General features: G+C 35.3%; 1 protein-coding gene across 3 annotated transcripts in view; it reads left to right on the top strand.

The window, feature by feature from the left end:
* The window catches only part of NAALADL2 (N-acetylated alpha-linked acidic dipeptidase like 2), a 1353396-nt gene that overhangs the window by 1009081 nt on the left and 319322 nt on the right, over positions 1–24993 (top strand). For all 3 annotated transcript variants that reach the window (XM_043594881.1, XM_043594879.1, XM_043594880.1), the window contains 3 exons: positions 3820–3912; positions 14366–14571; positions 19121–19240. In XM_043594881.1, the coding sequence (XP_043450816.1) occupies positions 3820–3912; positions 14366–14571; positions 19121–19240 (419 nt within the window). The remainder of the gene's footprint in view (positions 1–3819; positions 3913–14365; positions 14572–19120; positions 19241–24993) is intronic.

Raw genomic sequence — 24993 nt, 5'->3', positions numbered from 1 at the left:
AACAAAGGTAATAGTAAGCATAGAACTTAATATTGAAGTTGAAAAAATATAAAATGAGGACCTACAAATCCCAAAACTCGTTCTTTGAAAATACTAATATATTAGCTACTTCTAGCAAAACTGATAAAGGAAAAATAAGAAACAGAAGTGAGTTAATGACAGAAAAGAGGACAAAATAACAGATGTATGGCAGTGCTTTTTTCTTAGAAGCACAAGAATAGAATGAACAACTAAATCCAAGTGAATTAGAAGAAATAAAAATGTTAAAAATCATAATGTATTTATAACCATTATTATTTATTTGAAAATATTAAGTGAAATGAAAATATACATTGAGAATGTACCCTCGTTCCCCATCCCGCACACAAAATATGAGGATCAGTGTATGTATGAATCCTAGCACTCCTTTGTAAAATGGAAAATCCTCATGCTACATACAAACTCTTAGAAAATCTAGAAAAAGAAGCAAATATCTCTAAATATTTGTGAGGTTGTATAATCCAGATATCAAAATCAGATAAGGACAAAAGGTATGTAAAATTGTCAACCAATAACTTATAAATATTTATTGAAATATCCTAAAAATATTAGTGACCAATTACAGAAAACATATCATGACCAAGTAGAGCTTATTTCAGGAATATATGCATTTTTTAACATTGTAAAGTGAAAAGGCTTACAATTATCTCAAAAGATGATTTAACATCTACTTGTGATAAAATCTCTTAGCAAAGTAGAAAGAGAAGTGATATTTTTTCATCTGAAAGAGAATTTTTGAGGAAGGTATAGTAAACATCTTTTTTTAATTTTTAATTTATATATATATGTATGTATATGTATTTATTTATTTCTCAATTTAGTTAACATACAGTGTAGTCTTGGCCTCAAGAGTAGAATCCAATGATTCATAACTTACATATAACACCCAGTGCTCATCCCAACAAGTGCCCTCTTTAATGCCCATCACCCATTTTCCCCATCTCCCCCACCCCTCCACCCCCATCAACTCTAAGTTTGTTCTCTGTATTTGAGTCTCTTATGGCATGCCTCCCTCTCTGTTTTTTCTTATTTTTCCTTCCCTTCCCCTATGATCATCTGTTAAGTTTCTCAAACTCCACATATGAGTAAAATCATGTGATGTCTGTCTTTCTTTGACTTATTTTGCTTAGCATAATATTCTCCAGTTCCATGCACATTTTTGCAAATGGCAAGCTTTCATTCTTTTTCATGGCTGAGTAGTATTCTGTCGTGGAGTTTTCTTAATCCATTCATCAGTTGATGGATATTTGGGTTCTTTCCAAAAATTGGCAATTGTTGATAGCACTGCTATAAACATTGGGGTACATGTGCCCCTTTGAATCAGCAATCTTATATCCTTTGGATAAATTCCTAGTAGTGCAATTGCTAGATCATAGAGTAATTCTATTTTTAATTTTTTGAGAAACCTCCATACAGTTTTCTAGAGTTATTGCACCAGTTTGCATTCCTGCTAACAGTGCAAGAGAATTCCCCTTTCTCCACATCCTCACCAACATCTGTTATTTCCTTAGTTGTTAATTTTAGCCATTCTGACAGGGCTGGGGTGGTATCTCATTGTGATTTTGATTTGTATTTCCCTGATGATGAGTGATATTGAGCATCTTTTCATGTGCCTTTTAGCCATCTGGATGTTTTCTTTGGAAAAGTGTGTATTCATGTCTTCTGCCCATTCTTAATTGGGTTATTTGTTTTTTGGGTGTTGAATTTGGTAAGTTCTTTATAGATTTTGGGTATTAACCCTTTATCATATATGTCATTTTCAAATATTGTCTTCCATTCCATAGGTTGCCTTTTAGTTTTGTTGATTATTGCCTTCACTGTGCAGAAGCTCCTTACCTTGATGAAGTCCCAATAGTTCATTTTTGCTTTTGTTTCCCTTGCTTCTGGCTATGGGTGTAGTAAGAAGTTGCTAAAGAAATAGATTGGAAAGATTTTTTAAAAACAAAAAGTAACGACTCTCTTATGTAAAGTTCACTTCTCTGGGCACATGTGGATGGCTCAATTCTTGATTTTAGGTCATAATCTCATTGTTCCTGAGATTGAGCCCTGTGTAGGACTCAGTGCTGACAGCATGGAGCCTGCTTGGGATTCTCTCTCTGCCTCTCTCTCTCTCTCTCTGCCCCTCGCCCCTGCTCTCTCTCTCTCTCTCTCTCTCTCTCTCTCTCAAAATAAATAAACATTTAACATATAATAATAATAAAGTTTACTTAATTGGACTATTTGGAACAAATTTAGAATAGAGCATTAAAAACAAACATATGAGTCCAACTGTATGATGTTCTGGAAAAAACAACAGTATGGAGAAATTTAAAAGATCAATGGTTACCAGGGGTTCAATAAGGAGGGGGTAGAGGAAGGATGAAAAGGTAGAGCACAGGAAATTGTTAGGGCAGTCAAACTATTCTGTATGATACTGTAGTATTGGATACATGGCGTTATGCATTTTCAATACACATAGTATTTATAACACAAAGGGTGAACCCTAATGTAAACTATGAATTTTAGTTAATAATTATGTATTAATATTGGTCATCAAAGGTAATGAATATATCACACTAATGAAAGATGTTAATAATAGGGTCAGGGGAAAGACACTGGATATTTGGGAACTTGGTACTTTCTGATCGATTTTTCTGTAAATCTGGAACTGCTGTAGGAAACAAATTATATTAATTTAGAACAAACAAAAATGCATAGCACCTAAATTAAAACCACAATACTTGGGCTCTAAGCAGATTTCCTTTTCTCATATATGGGATGCTCAGGCATTCTCTCAGGGCATCTCTACTTTTGTTTTAGTTATACTATTAACAAATCCAGTATACTGATTTCCCATTTAAGTTGTTAGAAAGGGTACATTCAAGGAAGGAAGAAACTTATTTATTGTAACAATTTTTACCTAGCAGAAAAAAGTGATATTGGAAGGTCTGTCAGTATAGACCTGCCACTTTGCATTAGCTACTTTCTAATTGTCGCCCCCCCCCCCCATCAGAACCTCCTGGCTACCCTTGAACCTCTCTTAGAAACTCCCTTACCTCCAGACTTCTTGGGATCCATCAGATACAGGATTAATATATGTTACCCCTAAAGGTCTTCAAAGACAGCTTTAGGACTGTGACTAATGTATCTCCTGATTGGTGTCTTTGCCTTATTTGTTGTCAAAATGTTTGAATATCAAGCATAGATGCAAGAACTCAAAAAAGGCAAAGCAATATGTGGCGATTTAGAATGGAGGTGAGAAACAAAACAACACAGATGAAAATGAAGACTGAAATATGTGGAAATATGTATAGCTTTAGAAATCTATTCTTTTAATTTCTGTAATACTTTAGTTTTCAATGGGATAATGTAATAATGAATCATACAGTAAAGGTTACATTATCTTCTACATGTTTTTTTTCTGAAGCTAGAAAAGTACGTAAATTTTTTTGGAAATATCTTTATCCAATACATATTTTTTTTAAATAGGAGTTTTCCACATCTCCCTGAGGTCTTCTGTGTGCTCTCATGTTGAACCTCACTGTAGCTCTGAATGTGAAGTTTAGAATTGTCTATTTATAGCTCTGAAATTCTGTGAGGCCAGCAATTGTAACTTAGTCATCATTGTATAACTAGTACCTAAAATAAATTCTACACAAAATATGGAGAAGATATTTGTCAAAAAGTGTAACTTTTGTTATCTAGAAAAATCCAATTGTTTGTAATGATATTAGATTAATTTGACTTTTTAAGAAAAAATAACACATTATAGGAGAATAAATATCTTAATTTTTTTTTCAGATCAGAGAATTGTCAGCATGCAAATTCAGACAGTTACCAAATTCAAAACAGTTACTAATGTTGTTGGATATTTAAAGGGCTTGACATCTCCAGGTAAGTAGGGCTAAGTATTTATATCTATATTTATAATCTATTTATAATCTATACTTTATATGAACCATCACAAGAAAATTCTCTATAACAATGTAATAGCATAATTAAATGACCTACTTTAGATGTAACTAGTTCACACACACCACTATAAGAGTGAGTCAATATGAAATGAAGAAGTAGGTCTTCATTCTCTTTCTCATTCTCTTCAAAAATAAATCAAAGTAGGAAGTGTAAGGGGAAAAATCCCAAAATGAGAAAACAGAGTTTAGATTTATTAAATTGGCATGTGCCTCATGAAGAAAAGCTACAAAAAACCAATGGTTTTTTGGGTTATTTTGTTTTTTTATTGCTCTTCTCTGTAACACCACTGGAATTTTCACTTTTACCAAGAAAAGACTACTTTAGAAAGAAAATATTTTAGTTTTAATGATGTCTTTTTTAAAAAATAAAAGTTTTTATTTCCAAAATATGATCTTTCAGTGTTATACTATATTTTCTATGAGCCTTGGTCCACTGACAGTTTTGCCTAATGTTTACATGGCTTTAGATTTTGAAGATGCTTATGAAAATGATCACCTGGTAAAATTTTAAATTATTTTCCGCCTGTCTTTGGGATGCTTATGGCATCTTCAGATGATGTTATACAGGCTAAAAAAGTAAAACATACTGGTACATATATTAATTAAGAGATTAATATAGCAACACTTCCAAATACATCGTGAGGTTGAGCCACATGCTGCTATCTGATGTGCTTAGTATGCAGGGTAGAATGCAGTGGTCTATTTAGCACACTTGTGTCACTTCTGTTGATTTGGTTGGGATATTTACTCAAGTTCTCCTTGGAGAATTATTTTTCGCCACGACTTTTGTCAAATTGACTCTATAATTGATAACCCAGAAAATTCTGAAATCAAGTTTTACGTACCCACAAGTTTCCTGCCAGCCAACTTCTATAAAATTTATGGAAGATACGTATTTTCTCTGATTTCCTTACAGTAGCAATGGTGAACAACCTCTGATTTAATGTCTTTAAATACAATGTTTAAATAGATTTGGAAATTGGTACTGTTGCATTTCAACTATTTCAACCAGTTTTCATCATCAGAATCTCTAACTGAAGCACCAGAAATATTTGTCATCATTGGTGCATTTGCTAGTTTTTATGGAAAAACCAAATTGTACAAAACTATATTAGCTTTAGGTTAAAATAGCTTTCCTAATTGAAATTCAATATAGAAAAAATCAATTTCTTAAAATCAATTTACTAGTAGTATTCTTCAGTGTATAATATGTAAAGCTTCTCAAATTTTGCTTATTTGAATACTACACAAAAATATTAGCTGCTCATTCACATGATTTTCTTATTTAATGGTTCTGAAAATTAGAAACAACCATCAATTAGTATTAAGGCTTTTACATATGGTTTATCTAGAATACAGATAATCCCAAGCAGAACTTTCACACATATCTTGGAGATGAGTAAATACATTTCCTGAGTTTCAACCTTTACAGCCACTGTATGTATACTATTACTTAAATTTTGATAAAACATTGGCAGATCAAATTTATTGCTGGTTCAAAAATCAGTATAGAAAACTAAAATAGCTTCACACAGTGATTTCCCATCAAATAGCTTTTTGCTGCCACGAAGTAAAGGGATAATTCATTTATTCCACACATAGGCAGTCCTTATGTGATAGGCCCTGTTAAAAGTGCCTTGCAAAGAGTAACTCATTTAAAACTCAAAGCAACTAGGAGGAGAGGCCAACAAGGCAGAGAAGTAGGGGGATCCATACTTCCTGCATCTCTCAAACAAAGATGGGTTGAAGCCAAAGGACTTTGAACCCCAAGAGTCTGGGAGGAAAAGAGTCTGAGTCTACTAGGGAGACACTGGGATGGTGGGCCATATGTGGGTGATTACAAACTGGGGCAGATAAAACGGGCTGTGTAGGTATGAAGGGGAGGGATCCCCTTCTGTGGAGAAACAAAGGGAGAGAAACAGCAACTGGGTAAGCATAGGACTGTATCTGGACAAGAGAAAAAAACCTCAGACGGGGGCAGAGAGGGATCCCATCTCTAACTGTGGGCTTTCTATGGACCAGGGCCAGGTGCCCTGTTCTCGCACCTGGGAGGAGGGAAACCAGTCCTGAACTCAGGAGCTAGGTCAGGGGCTCAGTCCACAGTAGGAGAAAGCAGTCCCCTCCTTGGAGTACTGTGAGAGAGGACAAAACAAGCCAGGACCACATATCGGGTGGCATAGAGAGGTGCTTCCCCAGTGCCAGGGCTCACGGAGCAGGAGTTTAAATCCCAGCCAAGCTCCAGGGCATGGGAGTCGGTGGAACAAGACAGACTGCCTCATCTGCACCCGTAGCACAGTGAGAATGGCTCCACAGGGTCTGTGGAGAAGAGACTGGGTGGGGGAGGGGGGTTGCCATTTCTCTCCCCACCACCACTGAGGTGGAGCCTCAGGGATTGATCTGCAGGGCCCACAGTGGAAGCAGGACTCACCTACACCAAACCATGCCCCTCAGTGCCAGGTGACTGCATATCTACTGGGACAGGACAGATGCTGAAGAACCAGAGGACCCACTCCTCCAGACCAGTGCTGCTGCATTGCCTGGATTAATTCTCAGATAATTCTTGTTATTTAGATATATTCTTCCTTCATTTTCTCCTTATCTCTTCCCTCCTCTAGGCTGGTTACTCTGGTTGCTGGTTTGTCTAAACAGACATATTTAATCCATTCTCTTGATACATGTTCTACACCTCCTTCTTTACTTCCCTTTCTCTGTCTCTGGAATAATCAAGCCATATAGTTTCTCTGTCTGGGTAACTTTATCTTAATTTCTTCTCCCCCTGCCCCCTTCCTTAATTTCCTTTCTCTCTCTCTGGATTAAGCCTTTTAGTCTTTCTGCCTGGTCAATGTTTATTGCTTCTTTTTCCCCACCCCTGTCATTTTTCTCTTTGTATGTGCTCTTCCATCAGCATCGCCTCCACCCTGTTCTTTACTTATAGTGGATGTTTCTGGTTTTTTACTTTTGGATTGTTTTTTGTTTGTTTGTTTGTTTTTTGTTTGTTTGTGTGTTTGCATGTTTTTGTTTCCTGTTTGTTTTCCTTTCCAGGGCTACTTCAAGGAACAAATCAAAGCACATTTAGTGGAGAGCCCAAAACATCACTAGGAAAATAACCAAAGTCACAACAACAGAAAGCAAGTAACATTCTCCCAAAAAAAAAAAAAAAAAAAAAAAACACCTCCTGAAAGGCCAGGCCCTGGACAGTGTGTGATGCCCCTTTAATATAGCAGTGCTTGCAGATGGAGAGCACACAACAAGCTTTTAAAACTCATAAGGCAGGGGTGCCTGGGTGGCTTAGTTGGTTAAGTGTCCGACTTCGGCTCAGGTCATGATCTTGCAGTTTGTGAGTTCAAGCCCCGCTTCGGGCTCTGTGCTGACAGCTCAGAGCCTGGAGCCTGCTTCAGATTCTGTGTTTCCTTCTCTCTCTGTCCCTCCCCTGCTCATGCTCTGTCTCTCTCTGTCTCAAAAATAAATAAAACATTAAAAAAAAAACTCATAAGGGACAGAAAACTAGCCAAAATGACCAAACAGAAGAATTCTCCTCAAAAAAAAATTCCAGGGAGAAGTGACAGCTAAAGAATTGATCAAAACAGATATAAGCAATATAACTGAACAAGAATTTACAATAATAGTCACAAGATTAATCACTGGTCTTGAAAAAAGCATAGAAGATAGCAGAGAATCTATTGCTGCAGAGATCAAGGAACTTAAAAAAAGTCATGATGAGTTTAAAAATGCTATAAATGAGGTGCAAAATAAAATGGAGGTGACCACAGCAAGGATTGAAGAGGCAGAGGGGAGAATAGGTTAATTAGAAGATAAAATTATGGAAAAAGAGGAAGCTGAGAAGAAAGAGATTAAAGAAATCCAGGATCACAAGAGGAGAATTAGAGAACTAAGTAATGCAATCAAATGGAACAATATCTGTATCATAGGAATTCCAGAAAAAGAGAGAGAAAGGGGCTGAAGGTGTATTTGAACAAATCATAGCTGAGAACTTCCCCAATCTGGGGACGGAAACAGACATTGAAATCCAAGAGGCACAGAGAACTCCCTTTAGACATAACTTGAAACAGTCTTCTGCATGACATATCATAGGAAAACTAGCAAAATACCAGGATAAAGAGAGAATTCTGAAAGTAGTTAAGGATAAACGGGCTTTATCATACAAAGTAGACACATAAGGGTAGTTAGTAGCTGACCTATCTATTGAAACTTGGCAGTCCAGAAAGGAATGGCAGGAAATATTCGATGTGATGAACAGGAAAAATATGCAGCCAAGAATCCTTTACCCAGCAAGCCTGTCATTCAGAATAGAAGGAGAGATAAAAGTTTTCCCAAACAAACAAAAACTGAAGGAATTCATCACCACTAAACCAGCCCTACAAGAGATCCTAAGGGGGACTCTGGGAGAGAAATGTTGCAAGGACCACAAAGGACCAGAGACATCACTACAACCATGAAACCTGCAGATAACACAATGGCTCTAAACCCATATTTTTCAATAATAACACTAAATGTAAATAGACTATATACTCCAATCAAAAGACAGAGGGTATCAGAATGGATAAAAAAACAAGACACATCTATTTGCTGTCTACAAGAGACCCATTTTAGACCTGAGGACACCTTCAGATTGAAAGTGAGGGGATGGAGAACTATCTATCCTGCTACTGGAAGTCAAAGAAAGCTGGTGTATGAACACCTGGGTGGCTCAGCTGGTTAAGCATCCGACTTCGGCTCAGGTCATGATCTCACAGTTCGTGGGTTCAAGGCCCACATCAGGCTCTGTGCTGACAGCTCAGAGCCTGGAACCTGCTTCAGATTCTGTGTTTCCCTCTCTCTCTGCCCTTCCTCTGCTCACACTCTCTCTCTCTCTCTTTCAAAAATAAACAATAAAAAAATTAAAAGAAAAAAAGAAAGCTGGTGTAGCCATACTTAGACAAACTAGGCTTTAAATTAAAGGCTGTCACAAGAGATGAAGAAGGGTGTTATATAATAATTACAGGGTCTATCCATCAGGAAGAGCTAACAACATAAATATCTATGCACCGAATTTGAGAGCACCCAAATATATAAAACAATTAATCACAAACACAAGCAATCTTATTGGTAAGAATGTGGTAATTGCAGGGGACTTTAATACTCCACTTACAACAATGGACAGATCATCTAGACACAGAATCAGTAAGAAACAATGTCCCTGAATGATACATTGGACCAGATGGCCTTGACAGATGTATTTAGAACTCTGCATCCTAAAGCAACAGAATATACTTTCTTCTCAAGTGCACATGGAACATTCTCCAAGATAGATCACGTATTGGGTCACAAAACAGCCCTCAATAAATACCGGTTGTATTTTTATACAGCAATAATGAAGAACCAGAAGGAGAAATAAATACCAAAGAATTGAGATTATACCATGCACACTCTCAGACCACAATGCTATGAAACTTGAAATCAACCACAGGAAAAAGTCCGGAAAACCTTCAAAAGCACGGAGGTTAAAGAACATTGTACTAAAGAATGAATGGGTCAACCAGGCAATTAGAGAAGAAATTAAAAAATATATGGAAACAAATGAAAATGAAAACACAACGATCCAAACCCTTTGGGATGCAGCAAAGGCAGTCCTAAGAGAAAATACATTGCAAACCAGGCCTATCTCAAGAAACAAAAAAAATCCCAAATACAAAATCTAACAGCACACCTAAAGGAAATAGAAGCAGAACAGCAACGACACCCCAAAACCAGCAGAAGAAGAGAAATAATAAAGATCAGAGCAGAAATAAGCAATATATAATCCAAAAATAAAACAAAACAAAACAAAATAAAACAAAACAAAACAAAACAAAAAACAGTAGAACGGATAAATGAAACTAAGAGTTGGTTTTTTGAGAAAATAAAAAAAATTGATAAACCTTAGCTAAGCTTCTCAAAAAGGAAAGAGAGAGGACCCAAATAGATAAAATCATGAATGAAAATGGATGTATTGCAACCAGTCCCTCAGAAACACAAGCAAATATCAGGGAATACTATGAAAAATTATATGCCAACAAACTGGACAACCTGGAAGAAATGGTCAAATTCCTAAACACCCTCATACTACTACTAAAACTCAAACCGGAAGAAATAGAAAATTTGAACAGTAACTAGTGTTCAAATTCCCATAACTAGTGAAGTAATTGAATCAGTTATCAAAAATCTCCCAACAAATAAAATCTTGGACTCTTCCCTAGGGAATTCTACCAGACATTTAAAGCAGAGTTAATACCTATCCGTCTCAAGCTGCTCCAAAAAATAGAAATGGAAGGAAAACTTCCAGACTTATTCTATGAAGTATGAAGACAAACCAGACAGAGACCAACAAAAAAAAGAGAACTACTGGCCAATATCTCTGATGAATATGGATGCAAAAATTCTCACCAAGATACTAGCAAATTGAATTCAACAGCATATAAAAAGAATTATTTACCATGATCAAGTGGGATTCATTCTTGGGCTGCAGGGCTGGTTCAATATTTGCAAATCAACCAATGTGATACATCACATTAATAAAAGAAAGGATAAGAACTATATGATCCTGTCAATCGATGCAGAAAAAGCATTTGACAAAATATAGCATCCTTTCTTAATAAAAAATCCCCGAGGGGCACCTGGGTGGCGCAGTCGGTTAAGCGTCCGACTTCAGCCAGGTCACGATCTCTCGGTCCGTGAGTTCGAGCCCCGCGTCAGGCTCTGGGCTGATGGCTCGGAGCCTGGAGCCTGTTTCCGATTCTGTGTCTCCCTCTCTCTCTGCCCCTCCCCCGTTCATGCTCTGTCTCTCTCTGTCCCAAAAATAAATAAAAACGTTAAAAAAAATTTAAATAAAAATCCCCGAGAAAGTTGGGATAGAAGGAACATCCTTAAACTTCATAAAAGCCATTTATGAAAATCCCACAGCTAATATCATCCTCATGCGGAAAAACTGAAAGCTTTTCCCCTGAGATCTGGAATACAACAGGGACGTCTACTCTCACCATTGTTGTTTAACATAGTGTTGGAAGTCCTAGCATCAGCAATCAGAAAACAAAATGAAATAAAAGGCATCAAAATTGGCAAAGAAGAAGTCAAACTTTCACTTTTCACAGACAACATAATACTCTACATGGAATACCTGACAGACTCCACCTAAAGGCTGCTAGAACTGATACATGAATTCAGCAAAGTCACAGGGTACAAAATCAACATACAGAAATCGGTTGTATTTTTATACAGCAATAATGAAGAACCAGAAGGAGAAATAAAGAATTGATCCATTAACAATTGCACCAAGAACCATAAAATACCTGGGAATAAACCTAACCAAAGGTGTTAAAGATCTGTATGCTGAAAACTGTAGAAAGCTTATGAAGGAAATTGAAGAAGACACAAATGGAAAAACATTCTGTGCTCATGGATTGGAAGAATACATATTTTTAAAATGTCAATACTACCCAAGCAATCTACATATTCAATGCAATCTCCATCAAAATTGCACCAGCATTCTTCTCAAAGCTAGAACAATCCTAAAATTTGTATGTAACCACAAAAGACCCCAAGTAGCCAAAGTAATATTAAAAAAGAAAACCAAAGCGGGAGTCATCACAATCCCAGACTTTAGCCTCTACTACAAAGCAGTAATAATCAAGACAGTATGGTATTGGTACAAAAACAGACACATAGACCAATGGAATAGAATAGAGACTCCAGAATTGGACCCACAAAAGTATGGCCAACTAATCTTTGACAAAGCAGGAAAAAGTATCCAATGGAAAAAACACAGTCTCTTTAACAAATGGTGCTGGGAGAACTGGACAGCAACATGCAGGAGAATGAAATTAGAACACTTTCTTACACCATTCACAAAAAATAAACTCAAAATGGATTAAGGACCTGAATGTGAAACAGGAAACCATACCCTAAAGGAGAAAGCAGGCAAAAACCTCTTTGACCTCACCCACAGCAATTTCTTACTCAACGCATCTCCAAAGGCAAGGGAATTAAAAGCAAAAATGAACTATTGGGACTTCATCAAGATAAAAAGCTCCTGTACTGCAAAGGAAACAATCAACAAAACTAAAAGGCAACCAACGGAATGGGAAAAGATATTTGCAAATGGCATATTAGATAAAGGGCCAGCATCCAAAATCTATAAAGAACTCACTAAATTCCACATCCAGAAAACAAATAATCCAGTGAAGAAATGGGCAGAAGACATCAATAGACAATTTTCCTAAGAAGACATTCAGATGGCCAAGGGATACATGAAACAGATGCTCAATGTGACTTCTCATCAGGGAAATACAAATCACAGCCACACTGAGATACTACCTCACGCCAGTCCAAGTGGCTAAAATGAACAAATCAGGAGACTATAGATGCTGGAGAGGATGTGGAGAAATGGTAACCTCTTGCACTGTTGGTTGGAATGCAAACTGGTGCAGCCACTCTGGAAAACAGTGTGGAGGTTCCTCAAAAAATTAAAAATAGAACTAGCCTATGACCCAGCAATAGCACTGCTAGGAATTTACCCAAGGGATACAGGAGTGCTGATGCATAAGGGCACATGTACTCCAATGTTTACAGCAGCACTTTCAACAATAGCCAAATTATGGAAAGAGCCTAAATGTCCATAAACTGATGAATGGATAAAAAAAATATGATTTATATATACAATGGAATACTACTTGGCAATGAGAAAGAATGAAATCTGGCCTTTTGTAGCAATGTGAATGGAACTGGAGGGTATTATGCTGAGTGAAATAAGTCAGTCAGAGAAAGACTGATACCATATGTTTTCACTCATATGTTCCAAGATGTAGATCTTGAGAAACTTAACAGAAAACCATGGAGGAGGGGAAGGGGGAAAAAATTACAAACAGAGAGGAAGGGAGGCAAACCGTATCAGACTTTTAAATACAGAGAACAAACTGAGGGTTGATGGGTGGGGGAGAGGGGAAAGTGGGTGATGGGCATTGAGGAAGGTACTTGTTGGGATGAGCACTGGGTGTTATATGGAAGCCAATTTGATAATAAATTATATTTTTAAAAAATTAAAAAATAAAACTCAAAGGAACTGAATAATATATGTACCATTTGTATTTTGATTTTATACTGAAGAAATTAAGGGATAAAGATCTTAGATAAGCTTCCCAAGGTCATATAACTAGCAAATTGAATAGACTGGATCCAAACCCAAGGAGGCTGGCTTCAAAGTCTGCACCATTGAGCTATGGGACATCTCTGAATAAAATAACACTCGGTGAAGAAACCTTTTACATGAAAGTATAGGACTATTTAGTGAAATAAATATAGTTCTATACCAATAACATTCAATGGTAACAAAATCAGAGGAAACTCTGGAGATATGCTTTTATTCTACCTTATTATTGGCAATAGTCTGTAACGTATATTGAGCAGGCCCCATCTATGTGTCATGCAGATCTTTTTCATGTTGTATCTAATGGATTTTGTATGATTATATGAAATATGTGAAAAGATAACTTTTACAGGTGTGCCTGAGTGGCTCAGTTGGCTGAGCGTCTGACTCTTGATTTCAACTCAGGTCATGATCCCAGTTTCATGGGATTTAAGCCCTCATCTGACTCCACACTGAGCATGCAGCCTGCTTAAGATTCTGTCCCTTTCTCCCTCCGTCCTTTCCCCCCTTTTGTGCTCAGTCTCTCTCTAAAAAAGAAGAAAGGGAAGGAAAGGAAGGGAAGGGAAGGGAAGGGAAGGGAAGGGAAGGGAAGGGAAGGGAAGGGAAGGGAAGGGAAGGGAAGGGAAGGGAAGGAAACTTTTACAGTAGTTGGATTACTTTTGATATTGATTTTTTTTCTTCAGAGAGAGGAGATAAAACTATAGGTTGGAAGCTATAATTAATTTCCTAAATACTTCATTTGGATTTTTTCAAAATCCATATATGACTACCACATTATTTAATATTTATAGCTACTGATAAGCACTCCCTCATATGTATTAATAGTTCATTAATATTTACTGAGCATACACACATTGTTTACAGGGCACTTCCCACTATGATTCTGGAAAAATGTTAGATAAAGGTTTCATTGTGGCATATTTGTATACTTCATTAATTAAAATGCATGTTGTAAAGGACAGTAATATGGATCTAAGCTTTGGAATCATAATTGAGTTCAGCAGCTGCCTCTGCTTTGATATACACAGATGTGTGAATCAAGACAGTGGGTGAAAAATGTTAAAGTAGTCTTAATTATTAGAACAATTTTACGTAATTGTTGCTTGGTTGTGCAATAGGATTATGTAAATGTCATTAAATTTATTGTTAGGGTTTATATTTTGTGTTAATGGCCCTTGTTTTCTTCTGTTTCCAGATCGGTATATCATAGTTGGCAGCCGCCATCACACTGCATACAGTTATTATGGACAAGAATGGGCCAGCAGCACTGCCATAATCACAGCTTTTATCCGGGCCTTGATGTTAAGAGTTAAGAGAGGGTGGAGACCAGACCGCACAATTGTTTTCTGTTCATGGGGAGGAACAGCTTTTGGCAATATTGGCTCATATGAATGGGGAGAGGTAAATGTACATTAATTAATATGTTCTTCTGGCTCTCGTGCACTCACTCTTTTTGACTAAAGTTGACAAAATAAAATTGTCAAAACCAAGGATAAGAATGTGCCTCTCAACCATCTGCTAATTTGTTGAGATCACCTGTAAGAATGAAGGGGAATTAGATCACAGTGAATTATGTATGACCTGCAACTACCTTACTCTTGCTGCCTATAGACTATGATATACCCACAATTATGTTTGCCTGGTTATTGTATTTCTCCTTAGACAGGTTGACAATTACTGGACAAGAAAAGATCAAGTGATGCATGCAATTACTTTTTTTCTTTTTAACTTTCTAGCAATTATCTGGAATTAGGAAACAATCTGTTATGTTAAATGTCTACTACTCTAGCATTATATCTTAGCTCTACAATTTGTAGATTGGCCTCAAAATATTGGTTTCCTTTCTTCTTCCCCTTCTTCCTCCCTCCCTCTACTCAATCCTCCTATTCTTTTTTATTTTTAATGATTATTTATTTTTGAGAGAGAGAGAGCAATTTGGGAAGGGACAGAGAGAGAGGGAGACACAGAATTTGAAGCAGGCTCCAGGCTCTGAGCTGTCAGCATGGAGCCCCAGGTGGGGCTTGAATTCACGAACCATGAGATCATGACCTGAACTGAAGTTGGACATTTAACTGACTGAGCCATCTAGGTACCCCTCAATCTTCCTATTCTTATACCTCTATCTTTCTGTCTCTTCTGCATCTACCTACTAACCTATCTATCTATCTATCTAAACTACCTTAGGAAGCCTTTATTCAAATGAAATCTAGCATGCAGTGGATCATTGTTAGAATACCACTGGAATATTTAAGTTTCAAACCTTTTGATATGTCTCTGTTTCACAGATGCACTGTATTTTTAATGGGATATAACAACCAATAATTGGATTGATGCCATATTAAAAACAATGAAAATATTGTAAAACTCTCAGATATTCTATTTACTTTGTGATTTTTTTAAAAAAAAAAAGAAGTTTAGTGGGAAAATGTAGGGGAAAATCTATACAATTTTATCTAGGAAAATAAAACAATTTGATATTCTAGTTTGTTTGCTGCCTCAGCTTTGGAGAAAAAAGAATCCTAAATATCTAAGGGAAAATTCTACTATTATTTCATTTTTTTATTTAAGTACTCACAACAAAGATAAAATGTCTATTGACTATAAAGAAAATATCAAAAATATACAAAAGAAAATAGCAAGCATCTTTTTTAATTTGAAAAATAAGAAGTCTTAAAAGTGGGAAAATTTTAGTGTAAAATCTATCAAGATATACACATTGCAAATTAGAATACTTTTCTATACTCAAATTAGTTGTGTGAATGTTTATTCCATATTCAAAAGAACTAATTCAAATGAACAAATTCCATTGATGAAAGAACCTTTTTAAATTGACAAATTTTTAGTAAGATGGCAAATGTAATAGCTAAACCAACCTCTCAAACTTCTATTCCAAATTACTTACTTTAAAGACATAATCAAGTTATGCAACTTGGGGAATATATTTGTGAATTGGGCTGATTTTAGTATTTAATGTTTTTTAATCATAAAGAAAACAATACTTTAGTTTTCTTGCAACAGTAAGGTGTGTTTTTAAAAAAGTATCTTCAAGATTCTTTTCAAATTCCAAAAATTTATTCCACTGTATCATACAGCCTTCTCCATATCTATCTAGTAACTTTCATAATAAATTTATGTTAATCCTAAATTAACATGTATATTCCTAAACTATGTTCTTTCTCAAATTAGGCTTGTCCAACAACAGACGTTCTAAACTTATATATCCTGAGCCCCTATGCATGGGGAAGTTTATTGCAAAAAGTCTTTGAATTTATTTGAGCATCAAGCATCATAGTTTGTAAGTTGAATCAATATTATGGCCTTACATGTATGTAAGCAATTATATTTTCAAATTAAGTAGATTTTTTTGTGGTTAATAAAATATAAATTTATTTGTAAGCTTTACTGAATTCATTTTATCTTTTAATAATTTTGTATTTTCTCTATCAGTAGATACAACTAAAAAATCTATAATGTAGGAGTTCATAGGAAAAAGTATTTATGTCAAAAAAAATCTCTTACATTCAGTTAGAGTAGGGACCTCTGTTCTAACATATTTATGTGTGTATGCATGTTTGGCAACTAACTATTCGTTCAGTCATTTTCTTACTTTTTCCATGACTAGGTAGGCAAAGATATATGAGTAAAGAAAATGGTGAATAGGAACATGGTGAATAACATACAGGTTTGATTATTGGCTCATAGAGTATACTATATAAAATTACTCTATCTCAGAAGATTATTACAATACTGTTCATAAAGCCATTTTGTAACTATCTGGCTGAGAAGGAATTTAGGAAACTATTAGCTTTTCCATTGTGTCTACTTTTACCAAACTACCCCTGAGAATGAAACTTTTTCTTTTAGACTAAAGTCAATGTATGCTCTAAATTGATTTCCTAGTGAAGCTGAGTAAGCAAAGCACCTGTTGACATGTCGTATTGCCCTATTTAATTTTGCTTGCACAGGAACATCTTGGAACCCATAGTTGTAATTAAAAAGGTTAGGTGATATTGGTCAATAGACTTAAAACTGGAATTTATAGTGATAGAGTTATTTTTATTTTTTTAATTGAATCAATACTAATCTTGATCCTTGAGGAAAAATATCATACTTTTTACTAAATAAATAGTACCATTGTTAAGTAAAATAGTACCATTTACTAAAGAAAAGTACCATTTCTTCTATTCAAGATGCTTCATTTTTCACAGGCTACTGTGGATGTTACAGTCAAAAGTCAGACTTCAGATTCTTTCTGACATAACATGGATGGTCTTGGCAAAATTAATGTCTCCAAGACTTGATCCTCCAATGAATATACTAGCATGAGGTTCTCATGAGTGTTAAATGGACTAACATATATATATATATATATATATATATATATATACATATACATATATATATGTATGTGTGTGTGTATATATATATAGTGTCTATGTGGTAGTATGTAAATATGTAAAAAAAAAAGTGCTGTTTTTCCACAGCAGTTGTTGAACAATTTTTTAAGGGACATTTTTTTAAAACAGTATTATGTGTAAAGCAGAGTATTTAAGCTTAAGGTCATCATTCCTATTCATTTAAACTATTTACTAATTTTAGGTGTGCCTGAGTAGTTCAGTTAGTTAAGTGTCCAATCTTGCTTTTGGCTCAGGTCGTACATGATCTCACCGTTTATGAATTTGAGCCCTGTGTTGGGCTCTGCACTGACAGTGTGGAGCCTGCTTAGGACTCTCTCTCTCTCTCTCTCTCTCTCTCTCTCTCTCTCTCTCCCTCCCTCTCTCCTTCTGCCCCTCCTCCTCATTCTCTCTCTCTCTCCCTCTCTCCTCTTTCTCTCTGTCTCAAAAAAAATATTTATTTTAAATGAAATGTCTTTTCAGCTCTCTTGCAGAGGTATAGCTGAATGTTCAACTTGAAATAGGGATAATATTATTGACTTGTTAGGTGCACATGCCCTTATAGTCTTCCATCTCATAGTGTTGGAGAAAGAAAAGTAAGTTCCTAAGACATGAAGTTGTTCAGTTTTTAAGTCATTTCCATAGAATTGTCACCATGATGATTAGTCATTAAATATTTGTGCAAGAAAGGAGGAAAATAATAGAAGACCTTCTTAGTGGCACTTTATTAATAGGCTTAGTGGTATTCAGTTTGGGGAATAGTTCAGCAGAGAAGTAGAAAAACCATTCTGCTGAAATCATTTTATGCTACTCATGTGCATAAAATGTATCAGGTTTTATTTCAGGTAATATGTGCAGGGACAAAGGTGTATTATGCCCCATTTTGCTCAGAATAAAGAGCCACTTATGTAAAAATTAGCTCATTGTCTCCAAGGAAAGGCCTAGTTTGATTAATCACTGAAGTAGTTTACCCATGAATTATTCTCTAATTCAATAACTATAAAATCAAGTTCTGTGTCTAGAGCAAACTTTCCATTCTGTATTCTAAAGTTAAATCACATACGATGTTAACCATTTAAGAACATTTTCTTTTAAAATTTGACTTTTTTCAGGAATGTGCTTAAAAATATTTTGTCATGGGGAGCCTGGGTGGGTCAGTCAGTTGAGTGTCTGACCTTGACTCAGGTCATGATCTCACAGCTTGTGAGTTCGAGCCCCGCGTCAGGCTCTGGGCTGATGGCTCAGAGCCTGGAGCCTGCTTCGGATTCTGTGTCTCCCTCTCTCTCTGCCCCAACCCACTCACATTCTGTCTCTGTCTCTCTCAAAAATAAATAAACATTAAAAAAAATATTTTGTCATATATGATATGTAACTCCTTACCCTCTTTATTTAAAATCCTTTTATGACCTTTGTACACTCTAATAGAATCGATTTTTTAAAAACAGTTGTGTACTATGGTGATTTTAAGTAGAAAGTATTTCTTATTCAACATATAAATGGTAAATTAGAATCTGTTACTTTTATCATGATAAAGATTTTTTGTTTGTTTGTTTCAGGATTTCAGGAAGGTTCTGCAGAGAAATGTTGTGGCTTACATTAGTCTCCATAGTCCCATAAGGGGTAACTCAAGTCTATATTCTGTAGCTTCACCATCTCTTCAGCAACTGGTGGTAGAGGTAAGATGAACTAGTTTTTAATAAAACGATCATACAAAATTGCCTATTCTCTATAATTTGACATATGTTGATGTTTTCACTTTTTTAATATGCATAAAACCATCTATGTTTTTATTATTTATTTATTCATTTATTTATTTATTTACTTACTTATTTTGAGCACACAAGAGAGAGACAGAGAGAGAGAGAGAGAGAGAGAATACTAAGCAGACTCCACATAGTCAGCACCAAGCCCTACATTGGGCTTGATCTCATGACCCATGAGATCATGACCTGAGCTGAAATCAGGAGTCAGACACTTAACCAACTGAGCCACCCAGGAGCCGCCAAACCATCTGTTTTAAGGAACTATCTATTACTAATTTTTTATCAATATTCCTTTAACCAATTTCTTATGTTCTGCAATTCTGCATCCTGCATTTGCTATGGTGATAGTTGTAGATAAAATTTTATAGTTACAGAGAACATATATAAAAATATAAATTTATTTCTTAAAAATTGAAATTCAGATTTCAAGTTCCCAATTCTATTGATCTTGACATTTTGTGGTAAATTTGGTTACTTTTAGATTTCTCCCCCCTCATTCATGTTTTGAGCAAATTTGGGACCTGCCCTATGTTTTCAACAATATCGTACTCTGCCTAAAAGCAGGATCTATGTCTAGTTCCTAGAATATAGTGATAACTAATTAAAGATATTTAGAAAATATTATTTGAAAAATACTATGGGAAAGGACAGCATTCATTTTCCTAAAATGTAACTTGAAAAATAATCATGTAGTTTGTGATAATGTCTCACTAGAGATATTTATTTATTTATTTTTAATTTTGTTACTTCTGGTCTGTTTCAAATAATTTTCCAGAACATCTTTCCTGTTTGTTAGTTGAGTTCATGCTTTTATTTTTCAATCTTTTTATAACTTATACTACAGATAAAATGATACATGTTATTCTTCAGAATGAAAGTAATCATGCCACCACTGGAGGGTGGTTTCCTCCCACCCCAAAAGGTTATTGGTGTATATTAGAAATGACCTTTTCAATGCCCACAGTTTCCAGTGAGTGTCATAGAAACTGAACTAGAAAAAAAGAGAGATAATGAACAGTGCTTTAGATTAGCCATAATGCTTGATTGAAATGTAATGCAAACTAACATTTTATGACTTTCATAAAGTATTTTCTAGTTTAATAGTTTTCATTGACATTTCCATATGTAGTATAATAAAGAGGACATTATGAAAGATGAAATGGATAAATCTGTACATTTGAGATCGGCCAAACCTCAGTTTGCATGCCCTAAATTATATCCAGTTCTGCAAGTGAATTCCTCATGCACTTTGTACTGCTTTGCATTCTGACTCTCCTACCTGCCTGAAAAAACTCAAAAGAAAATCAGCAGATATCTCTCTTGGAAAGTTAAGATATTTCTGTACAAGTGAGATATCAAGGAGGATAGCATTAGCTCAAGTATCTGGCAACTGGGGCAGGTTAGTTTAAAATTTGTCTTTTCCTTCTCATGTGTTACAATATTTATATTTTGAGAACCTTGGAAGATATGTAATCATTGAAATTCATAAGCAAATATAAATTAAAAACTGTTAAGGGCCATAAAATCTAGAGAAATATTTATCTATAGAAATTTCTGAGAATAAAATGCTATTTAAAATGTTTTTGCACCATCTTATAACAGAGAACTGTAAAATATTAGCATTTAAACCCAATTATCTAAAAGTACAGTAATGAATAGTGACATGGAAGATGTACCTTTTTATCTGTTTGGGGGAAGACAGTTTTTGTTCTATAGTTTAAAATATTTCTATACTAATCCAAGAATTAGTAGATAAATTCTAATTTATTCAAAGAAAAATTCCTTTCAGTTGAAAGAGAGTATATGTATGTTCTATAGGACAATTTAGAAAGGTAGGATTATCAGAGATTCGAAAAAACAAAAGCATATGCAATTTTAAAAAATGGGAATTACTTAACTATCTATATTGAGTTTTATTAACACAAAGCAAATATACAGGGTAATTTAAGATATATTTTACATACAATAATTCAATGCCAGTATTTTTCATTAAAATATGTCGACACACTTAAAAATATAAAGGGGAAGAGAACTGAAGGAAACAAAACCTCACAGTAATTTGTATAATTTAAAATAACGTAACACCAGTGGCATTGTAAAAAGAAAGATTTAAAACATTTCTTTCAAAAGAAAGGAACTGATTAACTGATTATAACATCAGAACATAAGTAACTTTACATACAAAGACAAAGATATTTTATTAATCTTCAGGACCTCTGTATTTCATCATTTTACTTAGATTCTGTTACCATATGCAAACACATGTTTCATATAAGGCAGTATAGACCAAACAACCAAGCAGAAACAAATTAAAAATGATTTTTCTACAAAGAATAATATTTTTTTAATAAACCATGCTGACTAAATTCTCAGTTTGTTCTCAGTTTTTAAGTCTCTTATGGTTTGGGTCCCTCCCTCTCTAACTTTTTTTTCCCCTTCTTTCCCCCATGGTCTTCTGTTAAGTTTCTCAGGATCCACATAAGAGTGAAAACATATGGCATTTGTCTTTCTCTGTATGACTTATTTTACATAGCATAACATTCCAGTTCCATCCACATTCCTACAAAAGGCCATATTTCATTCTTTCTCATTGCCACGTAGTATTCCATTGTGTATATAAACCACAATTTCTTTATCCATTCATCAGTTGATGGACATTTAGTCTTTTTCCATAATTTGGCTATTGTTAAAAGTACTGCTATGAAACTTTTTTTAAACTTATAGTGGTAATGTGCATTATAGACACATTATAGACACATCATATCAAAAAAGTAAGTTAATTACATAAAACAACAAATTTTTGACAAAATCCATTAAAACATTTTATTTATTTTTTAATGTTTATTTGTGAGAGAGAGAGAGAGAGAGAGAGAGAGAGAGAGAGAGCTGGGGAGGGCCAGAGAGAGAGGGGGACAGAGATTTCAAAGTCAGGCACTTAACCAACTGAGCCATGCAGGCACCCCTCCAGTAAAACATTTTAAATGAACTAAGTCTTTTGTTGTGAATTCTTCTTCAAGTCTGTGGCTTGACATTTCACTCTCTTCCTGTAGCAACATACCTTAATTATTAATCTTATACAAATCTTCTAAACAGCATTTGTTTTTCCAGAATCTGATATAAAGCATGGCGAACTTGATTTGGTATTGATGTTTAAAGAGCATTATGAACCTTTATTATCTACTCTCTCATTCACAAGCATTTGAGTGAGATAGATGATAGATAGATAGATAGATAGATAGATAGATAAATAGATAGATAGTAGATAGAGATACTTTTCATTCAACTGTGGATTATATAATATTCTATAGAGATGAATAGAGTCCCAATGCCTCCTAAATGAGTAGGGAATAAAAAGGGAATAAAATATCTTTTAAGTTCCATTTTTTAAGAAAAATCTTCTTTGAAAATAATTTCCATTGACTCCTTAAATGTTCAATAAAGGATATATAGGTCAATGTCCTCTTAGTTAATGAAACACAACTGTCTTCATGCAAATTTAGTTGTGAAATTAAAGATAAAATAAGATTACTCCCCAAATAATAATTTTAAATATTAGGATATGATACTAACATATCCTAATCTCTCTGTCCCTCTGACTCTCTGTCTCTCTCTCTCTCTCTCTCTCTCTCTCTCTCTCTCTCTCTCTATATATATATATATATATTGCTGTTTCACCTTTATTTTTTGAAATAATTTTTCATAGTTCACAGAAGGTATTGATTTTGCCTTTAGAAAAATAGAATTTGATCATCCATATATTAGTCAGTGCTCTATAAATCTCAAGTAAATAGTGAAGAACTTTCTAAGAGGTTATTTTGGGGAAGCCTCAAGCATTTGTACATATGAAAGTAGTCAATCTCGCTATATTCTTCTTAAATGTCACTTTTGAAACACCTGTGAGACACTGGCAAACCTGATCAACACCAAACTATTGCATCAATGTTGTAAAACTGTCCACATGATGCACAATGTTGTTGTTATGTTTTTAGGCCATGAAAAAAGTAGCAAAGCTATTTTTCAGTTTTATAGTGTTTTTTTTTAATTTTCATGTTTTATTTTTTAATACCAAGAACTGCCCACTAGAAAATATAGTACATATATCTCAATTCAACTGCATACATTAGAGCATTGAGCCCAGAACCAGACTACACTATTACTTCATTATGAATAGCACAGTCTGTTTCAGAGCTCTAAAATATGATAAATATTTTTATAAAGAACCCAACTGTATATGACGTTGTTGTAGGTATTGTAGGGAACAAAATTGCAGATGAAAGTCCCTGTTACTCTGGAGCTTATGACTTTACCACAAACCTAAGACATGCATAAGTAGCTAAAATATAGGGGTGAGTGTGATAGGGCTATACTGGAATTCACAGGAAAGACGCAAATGAAATCAGTTTAATTCAGAATCATGCACCATATAACAGTGGCAAAAAGATTGAATATACTCAGAATCTTGAGGAAATTTAGCAGTCTGTCTTGTCAAGGCCCAATATTTCGATCATGTAAACGAACTGCTCTTTTACTGAACTACCCAATGCTTCTTTTCAAATCACACAACTGATGTCCATTTCCATTTCCTTGCTCAAATCAAGTGTAACTTTGTTATGCTTCTGATTTTTTTCTCGTGTGGAGGGGTACTGGACTGCTACAGCTGTGTCTGCTGTGGTACTTGTACAGTTGCTACTAAGTGCCACAGGGCTGGTTTCCATTCTGCCTGATCATGTCACTGTTCTCTAAGGGGTCGAAGCAAGACCTAGGAGATATTTTAGTCCTAGATGGTAATTGGCTCAAATGCTTGAGTTTCCAGAAGTCTGATTTTCAAAAAAAACAGTAATTAAATTAATTTTTTTTTTCTCTTGGGAGCACCTGGGTGGCTGTCTATTAGGCGTCTGCCTCTTGATTTCAGCTTAGGTCACAATCTCTATGGTTTGTGAATTTGAGCCCCCCATTGGGCTCTGCGTTGACAGCACAGATCCTACTTGGGATTGTTTCTCTCTCTCTGCCCCTTCCCACTTGCAGTCTCTCTCTCTCTCTCAAAATAAATTAAAAAAAAAAAAACTTAAATTTTGTTCTCTTGATTTTATCTTTACACACTGTGGAGTTAAAATAACTAGTCCAGGGGCGCCTGGGTGGCGCAGTCGGTTAAGCATCCGACTTCAGCCAGGTCACGATCTCGCGGTCCGTGAGTTCGAGCCCCGCGTCGGGCTCTGGGCTGATGGCTCAGAGCCTGGAGCCTGTTTCCGATTCTGTGTCTCCCTCTCTCTCTGCCCCTCCCCCGTTCATGCTCTGTCTCTCTCTGTCCCAAAAATAAATAAACGTTGAAAAAAAAATAAAAAAAAAATAAAAAAAAATAAAATAACTAGTCCTAGTATGCTATGGCTGTCCTAACAGAATACCACAGTGTGGGTTCCTGAAAGAACAGAAATGTGTTTTCTTAGAGTCCGCAGACTAGAAGTCCAGGTAAGATTCAGGCAGGGCAAATTTCTCCTGAGGCCTCTCTCCCTGTCTTGCAAAAACCAGCTTCTCACTGTGTCTTCACATGTTCTTCCCTGTGTATGTTCATCCCTGGGGTCTCTTCTACTTCTTATAAGTAAACCAGTCCTACTGGATTAGGGCTCCCTCCTTATGCTCTCATTTAACTTTAATGACCTTGAAGGCCC

Source organism: Prionailurus bengalensis, chromosome C2 (assembly GCF_016509475.1).
Source record: "Prionailurus bengalensis isolate Pbe53 chromosome C2, Fcat_Pben_1.1_paternal_pri, whole genome shotgun sequence".
Taxonomy (NCBI): domain Eukaryota; kingdom Metazoa; phylum Chordata; class Mammalia; order Carnivora; family Felidae; genus Prionailurus; species Prionailurus bengalensis.
The sequence above is the reverse complement of the archived record's forward strand: the minus strand, read 5'-3'. Positions and strand labels throughout refer to the sequence as shown.